The 20332-nt window shown below is 31.2% G+C and overlaps 5 protein-coding genes across 6 annotated transcripts; 2 read left to right on the plus strand and 3 right to left on the minus strand.

Annotated features, from left to right (window-relative positions):
• Window positions 1-2769: 2769 nt before the first annotated feature.
• LOC139096225 (protein takeout-like) lies at window positions 2770-9929 on the minus strand. Of its 2 annotated transcripts, none has more exons than XM_070647921.1 (5): window positions 9182-9929; window positions 3960-4100; window positions 3480-3672; window positions 3177-3376; window positions 2770-3066 (listed from the first exon to the last, which is right to left on the minus strand). In XM_070647921.1, the coding sequence occupies exons 1-5, from the start codon at window positions 9192-9194 to the stop codon at window positions 2918-2920; spliced, it is 696 nt and encodes a 231-aa protein (XP_070504022.1). In that variant the 5' UTR covers window positions 9195-9929; the 3' UTR covers window positions 2770-2917. The 2 variants fall into 2 exon arrangements, with proteins under 2 accessions (XP_070504022.1, XP_070504021.1); XM_070647920.1 differs by lacking the exon at window positions 9182-9929 and adding an exon at window positions 4168-5161.
• Window positions 5433-8414, plus strand: LOC139096223 (F-box only protein 25). Its single transcript, XM_070647917.1, has 3 exons — window positions 5433-6006; window positions 6233-6955; window positions 7094-8414. Exons 1-3 carry the CDS (start codon window positions 5903-5905, stop codon window positions 7305-7307), a joined length of 1041 nt encoding a protein of 346 aa, XP_070504018.1. The 5' UTR covers window positions 5433-5902; the 3' UTR covers window positions 7308-8414.
• On the plus strand, window positions 8581-19683 carry SdhA (succinate dehydrogenase, subunit A (flavoprotein)). Its single transcript, XM_070647914.1, has 6 exons — window positions 8581-8714; window positions 8968-9106; window positions 9286-9661; window positions 9753-9905; window positions 10488-17774; window positions 17836-19683. The coding sequence occupies exons 1-5, from the start codon at window positions 8655-8657 to the stop codon at window positions 11743-11745; spliced, it is 1986 nt and encodes a 661-aa protein (XP_070504015.1). The 5' UTR covers window positions 8581-8654; the 3' UTR covers window positions 11746-17774; window positions 17836-19683.
• LOC139096218 (pyruvate dehydrogenase phosphatase regulatory subunit, mitochondrial) lies at window positions 13629-17201 on the minus strand. Its single transcript, XM_070647913.1, has 7 exons — window positions 16956-17201; window positions 16844-16896; window positions 16257-16775; window positions 16133-16180; window positions 14791-16074; window positions 14411-14723; window positions 13629-14041 (listed from the first exon to the last, which is right to left on the minus strand). Exons 1-7 carry the CDS (start codon window positions 17114-17116, stop codon window positions 13741-13743), a joined length of 2679 nt encoding a protein of 892 aa, XP_070504014.1. The 5' UTR covers window positions 17117-17201; the 3' UTR covers window positions 13629-13740.
• On the minus strand, window positions 18202-20128 carry Mtpbeta (mitochondrial trifunctional protein beta subunit). The gene is made up of 4 exons (XM_070647916.1): window positions 19972-20128; window positions 19743-19822; window positions 18583-19682; window positions 18202-18511 (listed from the first exon to the last, which is right to left on the minus strand). The coding sequence occupies exons 1-4, from the start codon at window positions 20018-20020 to the stop codon at window positions 18340-18342; spliced, it is 1401 nt and encodes a 466-aa protein (XP_070504017.1). The 5' UTR covers window positions 20021-20128; the 3' UTR covers window positions 18202-18339.
• Between the last annotated feature and the right edge of the window lie 204 nt (window positions 20129-20332).

A 20332-nucleotide genomic window follows, 5' to 3' on the forward strand; every position in this document is an offset into this window, starting at 1 on the left:
AAATCATTAGGTTTTGAAAGGACTTTCAGTCAGTGTCAGCAACCATTGATATTGTTGAAGTTTTAATGTTTTGAAGTTAAAAAACTGTAAATTTTTACGTGAACCAAAAAAAATTATTTTAATTTTTGTAAAAATTTACGAACTTTTCCATTGATTACTAGATACTGTGTCAAAGTACTTTGAAAACCTTATCATTTGGTACTTACTGCATATTTCTAGCTGTTGTGGTTTTGAAAAAATATGCATTTTAAATTTGATTGTTTATAAAATTTCAAAATCAAAATAAGTAATGTGACAGACCTAGAAAAGCAGAACTGCTGCCTTCAATAATTAGTATTTTGCTTATGTTGAAGGAATCTGAAAGAATTTTGGATTTTCGTCAATCCATTATTGAATTATGAACATTTAAAGATAATTTTACTGTTCCAGTCGTCAAACAAATGCTTATTGGAACTAAGCAGTTCCGTTTTAAACTTCCAACATACTTTCGTCTTATTAAGCAACCAAAATGCTATCAAATTTTGTTTAATTCATATATCAAGTCTCTTTATTCGCAGAGATATTAACCTCACTGTAGATATGACTATTTCATCCAGAATCTCTCAATTTAATTTTTCAATAAAGAAATTTAATGCAATAAATGTTCACTAACATCTTTCATAGCTGCAAATATGAAGAAAAATAATTTTTCAATTTATAAAGAAATGCATAAAAAATATACTGCATAAGCAATATGTTCAGTGATCCTTATGAGAAGAAAATTGAAATAAATTTTCTCTAATTTATTTTCGCTTTTTCGTAAAATTCTTTTGTTAATTATTTGTGAAACGTAGTCTATTTATATTACAGCAGCAACGCCCTTGTTTGCATCATATTATAGCTTGGGAATTAAATCATCCAAAGATAATGACAAATTCAATAAAGATACGATATTTAAATTAAAGGAATTACGGCATAAATCAAATAAAATTACTGAGATACTTATTTTCAATGTAAAATTAAAGATGATGTTTGGACATAAATGCATTTGGAGTGTACTATAAAGAAATTTTAGGAATTGTTTCCCATAATTCCTCAGTGAAATGGCAGTAGTAGAAAATGTAGTCACTACATATTTGTAGTGGTTGACCCTGGCATGATTGAAAATTTAAATTTGCAGGAAATCCCATTAAAGTCAAGTGACTTTTTTATTAATATTTTTTCCAGACATTGCTAATGGGGAATTTTTAAATCTGTAATCTGATAGTTCAGTGTGAAGTAATCTTTTTGGTGTCACGGCACACTTTGGTTGTAAGCCACGACCGAATTCTCACACGGCATGCGGCTCATGGCAGGTTGATCACCACTGACATAGTCTGCAAGTTAACTTACATGCTCCAAACCAGAGGTTCTCAAAAGAGTAATAAATTTATTAAAAAACAAAAATTACAAAAACTTAGTAAGTCGATGAACTGTTCTAGTGTTTTTAATTACATAGGTTAAGTTGCACTGCACTAAGCACAATATGGGAAAATAAAGATTTCATAACAAATTAATTGCTGGAAATGTCATATATTGTGGGGAAATTATTATTAGCGAATTAACCTTTCATCATTACTAAATATTAATCGTATTGCATATTTCCATGACGATTAACAGTTAATATTGGATCAAAATGCATTTAGATTAAGATCTAGGCCAAATCAGGATTCATACTCTTGTTTCTCTCAATTCTAAATATTTTATTCTTCTGCAAAAGACAATAACTATTGAGTATTGTAATGCTACCAAGAACAATCTATTGAAAAAATGTAAATGGATATCGTGTACTATGTTAAAAGTAGAATTTGACATCGAATAGACAAAGGATTCTTTTTTGTTTTGTTTGAAATAATGACATGTTTTTTATCTGGTATGTCATTCATATAAAATATAATGGTTTAGTCTGAAAATCAAGTTGAATAAAAATTTTGTAAGGATTCACGACAATTGCTCACTTAATAAAAATATATAGAAATTTTCATGAAATTCTGGTTGTTTTAATTAAATCTGTCAAGCTATAATGCCGGTAGATCAATTATTAGAAACTTTCATAGATTCATCAGCACATTTCTTGTTCAAAAATTCAAAGTTTCAAGAAAATATGCCCCAGAGCACATCACATTTTTCACTCATGGATCACACATGGATTGAAATCAGCCGTTAAGACACTCTCGCTTCTTACGTATAGGTACGGCGAAGTAGAAATGCCTTGGGGAACAATACTGTGTGCTTTTGAGACTAATCTTTTTTGTAGTTTAATTCATTATAAAGTTCATAATTCAGTAAAATAATCCAGGAAACTGTATTTTATGATTAAAATCAAATTAAAAGAGGTTTGTGACCAAGGCTAAGACACCGTTTTTTACATTTTTCAAATGAGTGTCTATTGAAGTATAAATTTGAGTACTTTTTGTATATATAGGGGATTCATATATATTCTCAACAGTCTCTAAGCCTAGTTCGTGACTTTAAAAATGTTAATCTCATTGATTCATTCATTATTATGAATAATATGCAAAAACGTTTAACAGATAATTATAATCTTCGTGTGCATTGACTGTACTCTTGTATTTTATTGTGAATTATTATATCTTACCTGTGCTTATTAAAAAGGTATAAAGTTCATCCATGTGACTAAAATACAAAACTCAAAACGAATAAATATTGCACGTGGAGAAGTGCAGAATTTATGATCAATTATTATTGCTTATTAATTATAAGCTATATTAATTAAAAACAATATAAACATTAAAATTGATATGAAATGCATGAGGAGCACATGACAATTTATTTACTATTTCTGGTGTATGTATATGAAAAAAATAAAAAAATGATAAAGAGTATTAAATAAACAGAAATAAAATTGCATATGCGACATACTATCATACATGAAAATTTATTCTACCCATTCATCAAATGGTATTTTCGAAAAGAGATTCTCCATAAAGTTATGAAGAAGTATGGTTAGTTTTTGCTTTAGCGCTGGCTTCATTTCCTTTAACAATTCCTGTGCATTTGAATTTATGAAGAGATTCATTGCTGCTTCTATAATGGCAATAAAGAACGTTGTAGTATAGTGAGCAGAGAGCAAAAAAAAAAGAAGTGAAGAAAAAATTTCAATTTATATTTTAAAATTGCAATACTGAAATACTTACGGATGACTTTATTGTTACCATCGTTCTCGACACCCATTGTAATATCTCTCACACTAAAATCCATTTTAACGGTTTCAACGCTTAAATATGTTCGATCATCATTGACTTTCTGATAGGGCAAGCCTTTAAAGTAAACTTTACATTTAACATTCTCATAATCGCCCCAATAATCTCCGTTGCCACTTGCTTTTATTAATAGTCTGTATGTTGAATTATGTGTGAGAAATGAAAAGATGACGAGTTAAAAAAAATTATGATTGATGGATGTATTTTAAAAGAAAAAGAGAGAAAGCAATAACTTACAGAACACCAGATGACTCAAAGTTTGATCGAACTCTGATTCTTGGAATTTCGTAAGTGAGTTGAAATTGGTAGGTGTCAATGTCCGACCGTACTTTCGCTAACGTAATATTGCTAACACCGTATGCTTCAATGTTTCTAAATGTTGCTCTATATGCATCTTCATCTTCCGGATCTCCAAGTGAAATTGATATTTCTGAAATATACATATTTATCATGATATTATAAAATTCCTCTTAGGAAACCTGGATACACATTGTTAAAACGTTCATTTAATATTTCAATAATACTTATTGTCCATAGTTGAACAACCTTTTTCGTACAAAGTTCAATCTATTTTTGAACTCAGCCGAACTCAGATAAATAAACAGTACATTTAGTTAAAGGACTTTTTCTTCAAAAAAGTTAATTCTCATTTTCACAAAGGGATCTGTGGTCTTTTTTCAGGTGGACCTAATTAAATTAATTAATCAACATGCTTACCGTCTATTATAACCGGCTCAACATCTACAAGATCTAGTTCTGGAATTCCTTCGTGAAGATATGAGGCCAATTTATTACCGGAAAACCTTAAACACTCATCAATGTCAGGGTCGTCACGATAACATTTCTCCACGAAATACACTGTTAATTAGAGAAAATGGTCAGTTTTTTTTTCTTCATCCATTGACACTAATATGTTATAACTCACATTCTTCAGCATTTATGAGACATATTAACTTTATTAAAATAAATGCAAAAATCACAAACTTATTCATGCTTCAAATTAAACTTATTTTGACGATATGTAGCTATTTCTTTAATTTTCAAACGAATGTTATGCTGTCATACAACGAGAAATGAGCTTGTTGGAATGAAGTCAAATAACAGTTAATTTATTTTTGTTTCTTTCACGTCTTTGCTGATTCTTATTAATGAAAATTTGCTCGGAATGTAAATGAGTTTTATGTGATATCAAATAAAATTATTCTTCTATTTAACCGCTTTAATTAACTTAAAATTAAATCTTTGTATCTACACTTATCTAGCAAAAAAGAATTTTTATAAATAAATTTGATTCTCTTAATGCACATTCGATGAATGCCAAAGACTAACTAATGAATCTCTTTCTTTCATTTTCATTATTCTCAATTCACTCGTAACATGTTGCGTTCTTTTTATCTCCTTTCTTTACCACAAAAGCCATTACACACGTTGGTTTTACTCTTCTGCTTGTCCTATTTTCTTTTCTGCAGTATTCTGTGCTTTTGCCAAATATTTAATGAAATTAACTTTCACTCACGTCAATATGATAATAGGTAGATCACTGACAGTGTGTCAAGGCCTGATTATTTGTTTTTCAATTAAAGTACAAAATAAATTTCAAGTGTCAATTAGCATGCTGATGTAGTGGTCATAAATTTAAAGAATCAATGTCAAGAAGGTATTCTTAATTTTTTATATTTTCAAGCTGTAGCGGTTGTACAAAATTTGAATTTTTATTGATTTTCTTGCATTGATTTCAGATTTTCATAACGGTTTCTGTGATGTTGAAAACATATTCACCATTTCACCACAATGTTTATAAAACAATATTGCTAGATCAGCTGTGAGTGCAAAATGTTGACGCATTTTTATATGATGTTTTGGAAATGATATATTTGACCAAAAATGGTGTTTAATAATAAATTCGATTTACAACGTAATTTTAAAATACAAAAAGGGGGTTGAAAGTATGAAGCTGCTAAAAGCAGGAATTTTCCTTCAAAATCACTTAAATTAGAAAATTCAAACTCTTTAAAATCGTTGCAAAACTATCAAATTTTTGAAAATCCAAATGTACATTTCAGTAAATAAATTATGATTGCCAAATAAAGTAGAAACAAGTCAAAGTGACCATAGCAACGCAGTCGTACTTGAAAAACATACTAAAAACAAATGTTCACGAACAGAAGAAAAAATCGTAAAACAATAAAAACAAAGAAAGAAAAAAATAGAAGTGAAGAAAATTTTCTTGTTTTTGTCGATATTTTTATTAAAAAATCGAATTAATCCAGTAAACCTCTTGTGTTCTATAAATTTAAAATTTTAGTGAGATATTTTTCAATAAAACAAAGTGAAAATCAGCCAATAAGGTAGTGAAAATCGTGAAAACATACATTTTGCGTAATAAACATAGGAAAAAATAGCAACAACAATAAGGAAAATTTTAAAGTGAAAGTTTTCATTGAAAAATCGAAGCTAAAAATAGTTAATTCAGTCGCTTGAGAAGACTTTTATTGCCAGACATTGTGGAATAAGGAATATTCGAGTGGATGAAAAAATATTAAGCCAAATTTAGACGCAGTTAAGCATTTTTTTACATCGTCAAGTGAACTGCGCGAAGTCGTTTCATTTTCTTCAGTAAAGTAGTTTGAATTAACAGTATTTCTACTGATTTAGAAGAAATGCCATTTATATCTAAAGACTGGCGTGCTGAAGGAGATCAATGGATTAAAACTGACGATGGAAACTGGGAACGTATGAAAGTTATAGAATGTGAATCAAAAAAGTGAGTTATATTAACTTATTTCCTAATTGAATTACTTAAGTTAATGCTCTAATAAAAAAGAAGGAAATTGTATGAATTACGCTATACGTTCGTTATGTGTTACATTACACAATCGATTGTGTACATACAGCTGATTTTCTGTCCATGAACTATATTCGTACAGCATGCATATAAGGCATAGATTCAATCAATAATTTTTTACTCTTTTTTCCTATATAACTTTCAGTCCTAATTCGTCCAATAATGAATCATCATCATTTAGTCCACCACCACATTGTCAAATAATTTTGCGATCAACAAGAGAAATTGCTGGATTTAACGGCTTAGATGTTGCAGTCAAACGTCTCGATTTTAAGTCGTCTGTTAAAAATCAACGTCGTTTTCAATACATTTGTGCACTTTTGAAATTACTCGTGTCAGGCGAAGTAATACTAACATCTTTAAGTGGCGGTGCTCAGCGAATATTGTTGCAAATGATTGAAGAAGTAGCATTGCATGTTAATAATAGTAAGCAACACATTAACACTCTCCGCGACCTAGTCGGTCAATTAAGGCAGCTTGTTGAACAAGAAAATCAAAAATGCTGGGGCAAACCTCTTGGATCTCAAAATTTGTGGTTTGCACATTTAGAAACAATTGAACGCATTCAAAATATAGCGAGTCAAATAGAAATCGAACCAGATACAGCAATTAATCCACAATTGACTGAATTGCCTGAAGAATGTATTAGAAAAATCATTTTGCAAATGAGTGATCATAAAGATTTAGAATCAGCTGCCAGTGCTTGGAGCTTGATGGCATATATTATTCAAGAACAGCGCATTTGGCGTGAATTGAGTAAATTTCATTTCAGTCAACAGCAAATTGATTCGATTTTAGAGAAGATGAGCTTACTAGATACGCTTGATCGACATCGTAATTGGCAAACCATTTATCATACTCTACGAAAGTAAGTATTTGCTTAAAACTGTTCTCAAATGATGTTCATATCTCGTATGTTAAATGTTGGACATTATTTGAGAACATCGAAATATATTTAGTCATGGATTGTGATAATTAATTGTGTAAATCTTTTTAATATGTTTAGGAAATATGGACTTCGTGATGATTTTCAATACACGGAAGTATTGGCGCTGTGCCGTTTTTGTCGCTGTCTATTCTGGCCAATGACTGGTCACCCATGTATCTCAGAATCTCCGGAATTTAAAGAAAAATTAGAAAAGGCTGGATTATCCTTTGAATCAATTGAAAAAACACAATTAGTTCCTCCACATCAATTTTTAAAGTATTTTTCGTTGTAAGATTTTTAAAAAAAAAAAAAAATTAATGAATAGTGGCAGATATGCTCTCTATCACTAAATGTTAGTTACATGAAATATCATGAATCTCCCTTCCCTTTTAAAATGGATCAAGAATCCAAGAAAAGCAAAACTATTTTTCCAAAATTAGATGGTTAACGACTATAAAAAATGAATTATAGTACTATTTATGAAGAAAAACGAGTTGCAATATAAACGTACTTTTTATTTAAATGTGATTAGTATGTTTTCGATGGTTTTTAAGAAAAACATTTAATTTTACTTCCACTTAGATGTATAGTTAGTTCCTTTTTGAAAACGAATTAAAAAATGTTCATTTAATGTGAGAAATATTCTTATTATACAAGGTAAATATAGGTATTTCAATCTCCCCCTTTTTCTATATACTATATAATTATAGTTGGCAAAAATAATATTTTAAGAAGAAAAATGATGAAAAATTTAGTATTTGAATGTGTCACGTGAAAAACTATTTTTAGGAAATTTTATGAATTTAAATAAAAACTAATGAAAACAGAGAACAGAATCTCACAAAATGCATGGGTAAAAGAAGAAGCTTTTTTCAAGTCTCCGCAAAAGGATGAATTAACGCGCATTTTCGCCAATTTAATGTTCTTTTGTTTAAATTTGAAATTTGTTGATTTCAAAAATTTAAAATTTTTACCGGATTTTAAAAATTCAAATTTTATGGCATTTTATTGTTCAGTTTTTATAAGACATTGAGCATACTCACCAAAATGAGCGTGTCATCAATGTAATTGAGCATTCTCAATTTTGTGAGCATGTTTCTTGTCTGTTCGGGATATTTAAAATAAGTTCAGTACTAAGAGGCGAAAATGCGCATGAGAAATCAAGTGTGATAGCTAACAAAAAAACAAATAATTTGATGACATGATGAATCAGAGAAACATACACATAATGTTGAATAATCAGAAAAGTAAAGCTGATAAAGTGATAAAATATTATTAATAACGATAATACATAAAAAAATCTATTGAAATGATCTAATATTTATGAGAAAACTAGATATTATGTCTTTAAGTTTTTTATTAAAAAATGAAGTCAGTGTTTTTTGCAACTATCTAATAATTTATACTTTTCATTAATTAAATTAAGTTTACTTCACGAGAGAAAATAAAGAATATATCGAGAATACCTACATATTTCATGAAAAAAAATATAAGTTTAACTGTCAAAATATTTTTGAATTTTTCTCGACGCCTCGAAGCCGTTTCGATTCAAATTTTCAGACGCTTTGTTTTCAGTCTATTTTCTGATTTCCTCGAGTCATTTTTTCGTCGCGATAAAAAAATTAAATATATTGGGTATATGAAAATGACTGGCCTGCTAAAGTGCTCCACGATAGTTGCCAGAAATACACAAAATCTTGTAAGTCGAAATAATATGAATTTGGTTTAATTTAGTGAATTATATGACATGAGCTTCTCGTGAAAAAATATTTTAATTAGACGATGATTTCACGTTACATAATTTTATATTGTTTTTCTCAATAAAATATGATAAATTTAAACTTTTATCATGTTTGTGGATTTTGGGAATCTTGATAAATATTACCTTGAGTACTGGAACTGATAACGGATGTTCTAACGATTCTTTTATTATTCTTCAATTTTTCTTAAAGTTAAAAACATTATCGTTAACATCGGCAAGATCTCTTCATTACACAGTCGGAAATAATAATGCAAAGCCCAACGCAAATGCCATATCTAATTCCTATCAAGTCATTGATCATGAATACGATGCAGTAGTTGTTGGTGCCGGTAAGTTTAATTAATAAAATTTGTAGTAAAACCAAAATACTACGCACAAAAATATTTATGTTTTTTTTCACTTACCGCAATCACGCATGTACTTGATTTTCTTTTTCCTTACATTTCATTCTATTTTCCTTTTTGTCCTTTCTCCAAAACATTAAATACGCAATTTTAAAATAATTTAGGTGGCGCTGGATTGAGAGCTGCTTTTGGGTTAGTTGCTGAAGGCTTTAAAACAGCTGTAGTCACAAAACTCTTTCCAACCCGATCACATACAGTCGCAGCTCAAGGTGGCATTAATGCAGCACTCGGAAATATGGAGAATGATGACTGGAAGTGGCATATGTATGATACAGTAAAGGGAAGTGATTGGTTGGGAGATCAAGATGCTATTCATTATATGACAAGAGAGGCACCAAAAGCTGTAATTGAATTGGAAAATTATGGAATGCCTTTCTCACGAACACCAGACGGAAAAATTTACCAAAGAGCTTTCGGTGGACAGAGCTATAATTATGGAAAAGGTGGACAGGCTCATCGTTGTTGTTGTGTCGCTGACAGGTAAGAAGAAGCAAATTGCCTTATCAAGTGGCATATTTAGAATATTCTTATCACGTGTACATACTTATAATTTTGTTCATTTTCTCAACAGAACTGGACATTCATTATTACACACACTGTATGGACAATCTCTCAGCTACAACTGCAATTACTTTATCGAGTATTTTGCAATGGATTTAATCATGCAAAACGGCGAATGTCGGGGCGTTGTTGCCTTGAATTTAGAAGATGGAACAATTCATCGGTAAGTGTTGTTTTTCGTTAATTGAATATGATATTTAGCTATTGGAGCAAACTTGCTTGTGTATAACAATAATAAATGAAAGAAGAGGGCATTTTTATTGCTTTTAACGTGCGTGTGTGATGAAAAAAAAGAAGAAATTGTGAAAAAAAAAATTTTTGATAGTGACGTAAAACTAAGTATTTTCCGAAAAGGAATAGTTGGCCCTGATGTCTGCACATTGTCTGAAAATGTCAAACGTATGATTTTTTTTAACGTAGCGCTTTACGCATAACATTTTCTAAATTTTTAACCCTTATCAAATGCGTTCTCAAACTGCGTACATGTGGTTTTACTTGTTCAAGTTTTTTTTCCGGAATTTTCCATAATTTCACATCTACATTACCTCATTTACCTTTTGCACACAAATGTGTATATTTGTTTTTTACTATACAGCTAATTACAATGTTTGTATCATGTTGACAAAATTTAAAAAACTGACAATGAATGATTTTTCGGAAAGTTTATATTTTGACACATTTTTTGCTTCTTTTATGTGCCCCAATGAAATAAATATAAACTAAATCAAAATAAATCTATTTATAGTTTCCGAGCAAAGAATACTGTTCTTGCTACAGGAGGATATGGCAGAGCATTTTTCTCGTGTACATCTGCACATACATGCACAGGAGATGGTACTGCAATGGTAGCACGTGCTGGTCTTCCATGTGAGGATTTAGAGTTCGTTCAGTTCCATCCAACTGGAATTTATGGTGCTGGATGTTTGATCACAGAAGGATGTCGCGGTGAAGGTGGCTATTTGATAAATTCTCAAGGAGAACGTTTCATGGAAAGATATGCTCCAGTTGCAAAAGATTTAGCATCTCGTGATGTCGTATCTCGTTCAATGACTATTGAAATCCGTGAAGGTCGTGGATGCGGGCCTGAAAAAGACCATGTCTTTTTGCAATTGCATCATTTGCCACCAGAGCAATTGGCTCAACGTTTACCTGGTATCTCTGAAACAGCTATGATTTTCGCTGGAGTTGACGTCACTCGTGAACCAATTCCCGTCTTGCCAACTGTTCATTACAATATGGGTGGAGTTCCAACAAATTATCGTGGTCAAGTACTCACAATTGATAAGAGTGGAAAGGATGTTGTCGTTAATGGACTTTATGCTTGTGGAGAGGCTGCCTGCTCATCGGTCCATGGTGCAAATCGTTTAGGAGCTAACTCTCTTCTCGATTTAGTCGTTTTTGGACGTGCTTGTGCTAAAACAATTGCTGAAGAAAATAAACCTGGTGAAAAAATTCCATCACTTCCAGATTCAGCTGGTGAAGAGTCTGTTGCTAATTTAGATTGGGTACGTAATGCAAATGGATCAGTTCCAACAGCCGATTTGAGATTAAAAATGCAAAAAACTATGCAAAACCATGCTGCTGTTTTCCGTGAAGAGAAGACACTCCAAGAGGGCGTTAAGAAGATGTCTAGTATTTATAAGACAATTAAGGATGTTAAAGTATCTGATCGTTCATTAATCTGGAACTCTGATTTAGTCGAGACATTGGAATTACAAAACTTGCTATTAAATGCTAATATGACAATTGTTGGAGCTGAAAATCGCAAGGAATCCCGTGGAGCTCATGCTCGTGAAGATTACAAGAATCGTGTTGATGAATATGACTACAGCAAACCAATTGAAGGACAACAAAAGAAGCCAATTGAAGAACATTGGAGAAAGCACACTTTGACATGGATTAATCAAGATACTGGTGATGTTTCTATTGACTATAGACCCGTCATCGATCAAACACTTGATGGTGAATGCAATACAGTACCTCCAGCTATTCGTTCTTATTAAACAAAGTAACAAACAATAATAAAATTTTTAATGTGACCCAGGAGGGTTCTAGAAAATATTTTTAAGGACTGGGATTTTTTTCTTCATTTAATACCCTCCTGATGTAAACTCTCTCCTCCTTCATTAGTTTTCACATACATACACGTATAATTTGTAGATTATTTTGTTGCAATATTTTATTTTGATTTGTTACATCGCAATAATGTGTCAAACACACGAATGGCACTGAGTATTACTTTTTAAGCAAAACAATTGGATAGTTCATTACTACATCGGTCGAGAGGATTATAGGCTGAAGAAGAAAAATTATAGTCATCAATAAACGAAATATGTGACATATTCATATAATTTATTTATTCAGCATCGCATCAGTTATTGTTGAAAAAGTGCTTAATTTATGTTAATCATATTTTCAAATGTGCTCTAATTGAATAGATTGAATTCTATTTTATGCTTGATTAGTTCATGTTTTGATAATTTACATGTGTTCGTTTATGAATTGAAAAAGAAACCAAAATTTTAGCATTTGAAGTTCAAAAAATTATTAATGAAACTCCTTCTTGTCACGTTAAATCAAAGAGTGTCTACAAATTTTTATATCCACCTTTATATTATTGAAAATTAAAATTGAAATAATTAGATATAAAATTTTTATCATTATTATTATGTAAATTGATATTTTGAGCATGAAAATCTTTAGAAAAAAAAAAAATATGTGCGTATCCTTTTCATAAGCTGAAAATTAGCAAAATTAAATAATTCGCCTATACACTTCAATAAAAATCATGTACCTCAATGAAAAAAAAAAAATTACAAAAAATTTAAATAAATTAAATGAAGAACAATCATTATTTGTAAATAATTGAAGACAAAATAGCGAAATTAATAAAAGAGGCGCAAAGAAAATAAACAATAAAACCAGTTGTGCTTATACTAATTAATTTTAATTGCAGTTAAGATAAGGAATGTAATGTAATAACACTTTAAAAGTCATCGAAAAATCCAATATTGGTTCTTTTATGACTCAAAATTTTTTTGAAGTTACTTTTCAGTGATAAGGGATTATTACTTTCATTTTGACTGTTTCGTTTCATGACTAGTCTGATTTACATATTGAAAAATTTGATAATTTATAAATTTTAAGTAAATGTTCAAAGGAAGCGGTGAGGAAGTTGATGTCTGACTCCGAAGCTGATCAAATGTCATATGTAAAATTTCTAAGGGTATCCCTTGATACCGATGGTATCCGAGATATGTGCTTGAAAGCTTCAATTGTGACTCTTCCTAACTATATAGTGTTTCTTACTTGACTGTTGTTAATCAAGATTTTTCCGTTATCTTTTTTATCATTTGTTGACTTTAAAATATCATGCGACTAAATTCTATTGATAAGATAGGATTAAAGAAAGTGAAACATTATCAAGCATTTTTTCAATATTAAAGGGGTAAACATCATCGCTCAGATTACTCGGAATCCGTCATTTGATACCTGAAAATCGTATAATTGAATAAGCTTGCAGAAAAAAAAACAATTCGTTCAATTAACACATATTATTGGCACATCTCAACGAATATTCACATGTATTTTAGAATGTACGTTAATTGCCTTTAACACAATAGATTTAGAAATGGCAAGCAAAAAAATTCTTTACATCGTCTTACACAGAATTGATACAAAGTTGAAACTAAACTCGTGTACACAATAATGAATGCTGACTAATTTGAGAAATTCCCAGAATAAAACTCAGATTGGCTTTTTGTTGAATTTGAATAGATAAATAACTTTAGTTAAAATATTAAAAACATTTTCACATTATTCAAATATAATAATATTATTGGCATTCGATCTACAAAATAAACTTAAAAATGTGACAAAACAAACGTTGACAATAATTATCTACTCAGTTTATTAACTGATTCATCAAAAATGCGATTAGATCATTCAATTGCAATATGAATATTTGCTTGGTAAAAATATGGGATTGGTAACATGAATTAATATTTATGTTTTGTTGCTTGATATCGATCTGTTTCATCAATCTCTCGATCAGCAATCATGGACGGTAAATTAGGTGAATGCAAATTTACTTTGGCTGGATATCGAATTCCACAAATTTCAACCTCAAATTCACCATTCATTACATATTCGTTGGTAACATTCTCAAGATTTCCGGTACAATCAATGTTTCGTACGTAACCCAAGCAAACTTGTTTCTTCAAAGTATATCCAAAACTTGTTGTTGATGTTCTTCCACAAAGTTCACCGTTTCGATAAATTGGCTCATTTCCAGTTGGCCTACACAGATGTAAATGAAAGAAATAAAGGAAAAAAGTCGTTATAATTTATTACACGATCGACTCTTTCATATTAACATTCGTGCTGCTAAAAAAATCACATTAAACATGATTTTTTTAATACATTCGTTTAAAAGGAAAATACATTATTGTTTGTCCGTCCGTCAGGCGCCTAACTACTCATCCAGTTTTTTCAGGAAAATCGTTAAAGAATAACATTAATCCATTATTAGAAAATTATATGATGTGAGATCATAGATTAAGAGAAAGAACGGACGTGAAATGGCTCCAATGGCAGTAGATGATTAAAATTGAAAGACCACAAACATATGTTTTGATTGCAAACTTAATATTAAGAATAATAGCTCACCAAATATCCAAATCAGGATCGTGATCATCCAACAATAATTGAACATAAAGTCTCTTAACTCCTTCTTCTTTCTGCTTTAACAAAGCATCACGTCCAATGAAATTCTTGTCAAATTTAACTCTCCAAGTCCTACCGCACTCAAAGGGTGTCGTAAAAGTATCAAGATCTTGTCCCCACATTGCATAAAATTTCTCAACTCGAAGTGCCTTAGTTGCATAATATCCAGCATGTTTAATTTGATACTTTTGACCTTTTTCCCAGAGCTGTGTATACACGTGAAGTGCAAATTCATTGGGTATATAAAGCACATAGCCTGTTGAGAAAAAAATTTATGAGTGTAATTAAAAAAGATAATAAATTAATAAATTAATGATATATACCTAGTTCTCCTGTATGAGTAACGTTGAATGTTCTTATTCCATTAGCGAGTCCAACATCCAATTCTTTGTATGTGAAGAATGGAAAATTCTTTGGTGAAAGATCTGTATCTGTTAGTTCTGAAAGTAATTTTCGTGCAAAAGGTCCCAATATGCAGATGGCGGTATATGCGGAAGTTACGTCATTAATATGAATAGAATGTTTACCCGGAGGGGGTAAATTTTTTCTGATCCAAGCTTTACATCGATTTTGTTGAATCGTAGGTGCAATCATCATAAAGTGATTTTCTGATAATCTTGCAAGACTACAATCATTTTCGTATCCACCACAATGAGCATTGTGCATTCCTGTGTGACAGACATTTCCGATGGGAATATCAACGTCGTTAGAACACAAATACTGTAAAAAGTCGACAATTTCAGTTCCTTTAGACCACAAATCAATCTTTGTGAAGGAGCTGTAATCAGCTAAACCAATTCTTTCGCGACATGCTCGATATTCGCCTTCAACAAGATCAAACCAATGAGGTTTCCCAAATGTATTCGTATGAGCAATTCTGAAAATTGTATTTCCTTTAGCATCAACTTGTTTTCCATTTAAATCATAATAACTAGGGCGTTCATATCCCATAATTTGGCCAAAAACTGCACCATTTTCTTGAAGTACAGGAAATATTGGAGACATTCGAAGTTTACGACCCATTTCATATTCAAAATTTGGATATTGTATGCCATAATGAGTTGAGTGAATTTCTTTAACTCGATCTTTCAGATATTTCCGATTATTGTGTAAGCCTAAAAATCTATTGACTTCAACTTCGTGATCAATATGAGCATATCCATACATTAAAATATCGGCCAAAGCTTTTCCTATACCTCCACCAACATCGTCTATCATCATTCCAGCGGCAACGTAATAATTTCGAATTTCAGGACTTTCACCCAAAATCCAACGAGCATCAGGAGAGAAAATTTCAGGGATGTTAGCTAATTTGATTAGTTCAGCGTCTTTAAATGCAGGTACGCGATGAAGAATTTCTTCCAATAATTCGGAAAATTGATCATAATCAGGCTTGATTAAAAATCGCTTTTTTGGTGAATCTGGTAGTACGCCGTCTTGAAAAGCAGGTTTTGCATTTTGTTCAAATCCACCTCCTAACAATTTTCCATTGAATTCTCTCATGTATATACGTCCATCCAAATCATAAAGAACACAGTTCAATTTATCAATTATTTCTGGATTTGTTTGAGCAATAACGAATTGATGACTGATAGGATGCAGTGGAACTAAAATATATTGCTAAATAATTAGAAAAATATTAATTTCGAGAGAATTATTTGTTACCTTTAACGTGTGGCTCACTTAATTGGCCGATTGCACGACTCCAAAATCCTAAAATCAAGATTAGAATGATGAAGTCATATAGATATGGTCACTAGATGATCGATCAAAGTTAATTATTTTTTACCTGCAGCGTTGACAAAATAAATACATTCGATAGTTCCATGAGTAGTTTCGACTGCTTCAACCATACGATTTGTGTTGAGTATTTTGGTCACGCCACAATTTTCAACTAGAGTAACTCCTCTTTTAATTGCCTCGCCCAAAAGTACTTTCCTCAATTTCTCTTTATCGACAATTCCATCATCTTTTATAAATAATCCACCGATTAAATCCTTATCATTAATTATGTTGCATTTTTGTTTGCATTCATCAGGTGATAATAATTCACATTTGATCATCCAGGCCTCACTCTGAGTTTTCATTTTTCGGAACTGAAGCATTCGATCATGATGTCTTGCTAAATGTAAAGCTCCACGCTGTTCCCATCCAATATCGAAACCTTCTTTAGTTAATTGATCTAATAATTTTACGGAATACTGTCCAAGTTTGACTTGTGGGCCTGAGTTTTTAAAACTTCCAACGAGTCCACTGCTCGTAGAGAAATTTGCACTTTCGAGATTTTTCATATCAATTGTGCCTCTTTCTGTAAATAGATATATCACTTGTTTACTGAATGATCATCATGACTTTTTATTGACCTCAATTACACACCTAGCATTACTACATGATGACCAAGATCAGAAAGGCTGAGATGATACGCCAAACTGTAAGATTAAAAATTCATTTTAGAAATAAATTTAACATTCAATTGATAAAAACATACCTGCTTCCAGCTAAACCGCTTCCACAAATGACAATTCTTGCATTTTTTGGCAATTCAGTTTCTTCTTGCTCGTTTGCTCCATTCCGAAAGAATCTCACGATTGCTCCAGTGCTTCTTTGATAATTGTGATTTAATCCATATCGTGAAGCTATCTTCAGCATTGCTTATGCTGATTTTATGCCTTAATTAAATTTTTTTTTCGGAAATTATTCTTCGACCCAATTTAAAGTTTGTTTACCTTTCTTAATCAGCTGTTTAGCAAAATAACGAGGGGAACTGCACTCATTCAGTATATATTGAAGCTTTAGGCCTGTAACGGCAACGATAATACATAATTGGTGATTTATTATTAGTATAATATACAATTAATTAAAATTTTATAGAAATCTTAGATCTTTAATAACTCGAGAACCTTACAAATGTTTTCTATATAATTTGCAATGTTTTCTTTTTGAAATTTCTAAAGTCGTTAGTTTCGAAATTATCACGTTAGCATTGATCAATGAAAATCGCAGTTGAAAAAGCAAAATTTACTGAATTAGACGTGATTTTTAATAAGACAGGCAGTAAATTGAAAAATGAAGCATGAAAATCAGTTCTTTCTTTTTTTAAGCGACATTGAATCAGCAGATTCATATCTGGAGTCGAATAAAGGATATCCATTTTATTTTCGTCAATTGAAAACTGTCGAACACAAAGCAATCATCAGAACTATTTACAAGAGCGTTATGCATGATGATAAATGTACGGAAGATCAAAAAAGTAGAGTGTGGAAATTGCTTCAAAACTTGAAAAGTTTACTTGTCGAAATTCAATCTGGTTAGTAATCATTGGAGATTTGAATTTGTCTAAAACTCTAAACTTAATTTTTTCGTCGTAGAAGGGATGCCAAACAATCAAAAGCGACCAGCTGAGGGTGCAAATAGTTTTATCTCACTAAAAAAACGAATTATCAGTTGTCCTCAAAGCTCAATTCCTCATTCCATTAATGCTGAGTCCAAACAGTATTCAAATATTAAGCAACTTCCTTCATCTCCGATCTCGCCAACAAATAAAGTAAAGCAAAATTTTTTTCAAAAACCTGCGTATCCACATAATTTAGCAGTTAAGAATTCAAGTATCAAATATTTTAATGTTCAATTGAATTCAACACCAAAAAATCATAATTAATAGTCAATTGAATGATAAAACTTGAACGTAATACACCTTTATATTTTACAATAATTCAGAGTACAATCACAAATGGTTCAAAATTTTAGGAAAATTAGGCAACTTTTTATTAAATGCTTATATACATAATTAAAAACTCTTCCAAAACTTTTTTTTTGATTTGATTTCATGGGAAAGAGGGATAGGTTGTGATGATAGCTAAATACTAAGTAAATTAATTAGGATGTGCATCAGGATGTCTTTCAATTAACATAGCCACACCTTGTCCTCCTGCTGCACATGCTGCAACTACACCTAATTGACCATTCTCACGAACAAGACGGTTTGATGTGTGCATGCAAAGTCTAACACCTGTTGCGGCAAATGGATGTCCAATTGACAATGATCTAAAAAATAAGCATTTTATTATTTATTTTAATATTTTGAATCATTGTATATTTATAACTTTTTAGCTTACCCTCCCCAATTGTTGAATTTGTTCATGTCGAGTGCTCCGAATTTTTCATTAAGTTTTAAATAGTTTTTGCAGAAATAATCGGAATCAAGTGCTTTTAAATTAGCCATAACTTGGCCGGCAAAAGCTTCATGAACTTCCCATACATCAATATCTTTGGATTTTAATCCTGTTCTATTCAATAATTTAGGAATTCCGTAAGCAGGTCCTAAAAGTAATTGGTCAACTGGATCTTGTGAAACATAGAGGAAATCCCTCAGATAAGCTTTTGGTTTTAATCCTAAAGCTTTAGCCTTTTCTTCAGTCATAATCAAGCATGCTGAAGCTCCATCAGTCAAATATGAAGCATTAGCAGCTGTGACGGTACCGTATGGTTTAATAAATGCCGGTTTTAATTTTGCCATTGATTCAGGTGTTGAAACACGAATTCCATTATCCTTATTAACAGTCTTATCAACGCCATCAACTTTGAATGGAACTAAATCTGTTAAATATCCATTTTCTTGAGCTTGTTTGGCTAATGTGTGGGATCTTAAGGCATAATCGTCCTGTTCTTTTCTAGTAACACCGAATGCAGATGCTAAACGGTCACCAGAATGTCCCATAACTTCTCCACTGCTGAACTCGGCTACAGATGGAAGTTCAGGAATCAAAAAATTAGGACGGAATGTTGATAAAAGAGAGAGTCGTTGGCCAGCTGTTTTTGCCTTATTTAATTTAAGCAATAATGCTCTGAATTTTCTGCTTAGTCTAATGGGCACATCACTCATAAATTCGACACCACCACAAACAACTGAATCATAAGTTCCACTTGCAATTAATCCAATTCCTGTACTGATTGCCTGATTCGAGCTGATACATGCCATAGTTACTGTATGTGCTGGAGTGAAATCCGAAAAACCTGCGGCCAAAGCAGCTTCTCTTGCAACATTTGATGTTTTGACCTCCTGAATGACTGTACCGTAAACAATATAATCGATCACTTCCTTATCAACTCCAGTTTTGCGTAATAATTCGACCAAAGAATGTCTAGCTAAATTATGTGGCATCAATTTGGAGTAATCAGTTCCTGACATCAAAAATGGGCTTCGAACTCCATCAACCTGTTAAGTTAAGAAAATTCTTAAGATATGTTCTAATTAATAAATATTTATGGATCTTACCAAAACAATATTTTTCGGTGCTCTGGAATTAAATTGCTTCTTCTGAGATACAAAGGCTGTTGTGCTAAGCGTGCGAATCACTAAATACAGTACAAAATATTTATGGATTAATCGATATGATATCAAAATATTTTGGATTATGAGATGAATGAAAATGGACTTTGAACTTTTAATATTTTGTAAGAATTTAGAGAAAGATTATTATGTAAATTAAATATTCTGATTTTACCTTGTTGTTGATTCATTAACAAAGAAGTTGGCAAACGTAAAAGCGACATTTTAAACTTAATTATGATATAAAATTGATTATTTTCTAATGCACCAGTTGAAGACTTAAAGATTTAGGGATTTCAACTGACCGATTCAACAATTTACCGTTTCACCGGGTTTTGAATTTTTAGAAACGGTTGAATTGAATTTTGTCAAAATTTACTAAATGAACCTCCCAAAATCTTTAATTAATCAATAAATATTATTTAGTTTTACATAAATAAATTATAATAAGTAGAGAGTCTCTTTATTAAACTAAAAATTTGTTTATTTTGATAATTATCATGTGAAATTATGAAAAGTCGTGTAGAGGGCGTGAA

The sequence above is a fragment of the Chironomus tepperi genome, unplaced genomic scaffold (genome assembly GCF_022539635.2).
Source record: "Chironomus tepperi strain 1889 unplaced genomic scaffold, CSIRO-AGI_Ctep_v1 contig_376, whole genome shotgun sequence".
NCBI classification, from domain to species: Eukaryota; Metazoa; Arthropoda; class Insecta; order Diptera; family Chironomidae; genus Chironomus; species Chironomus tepperi.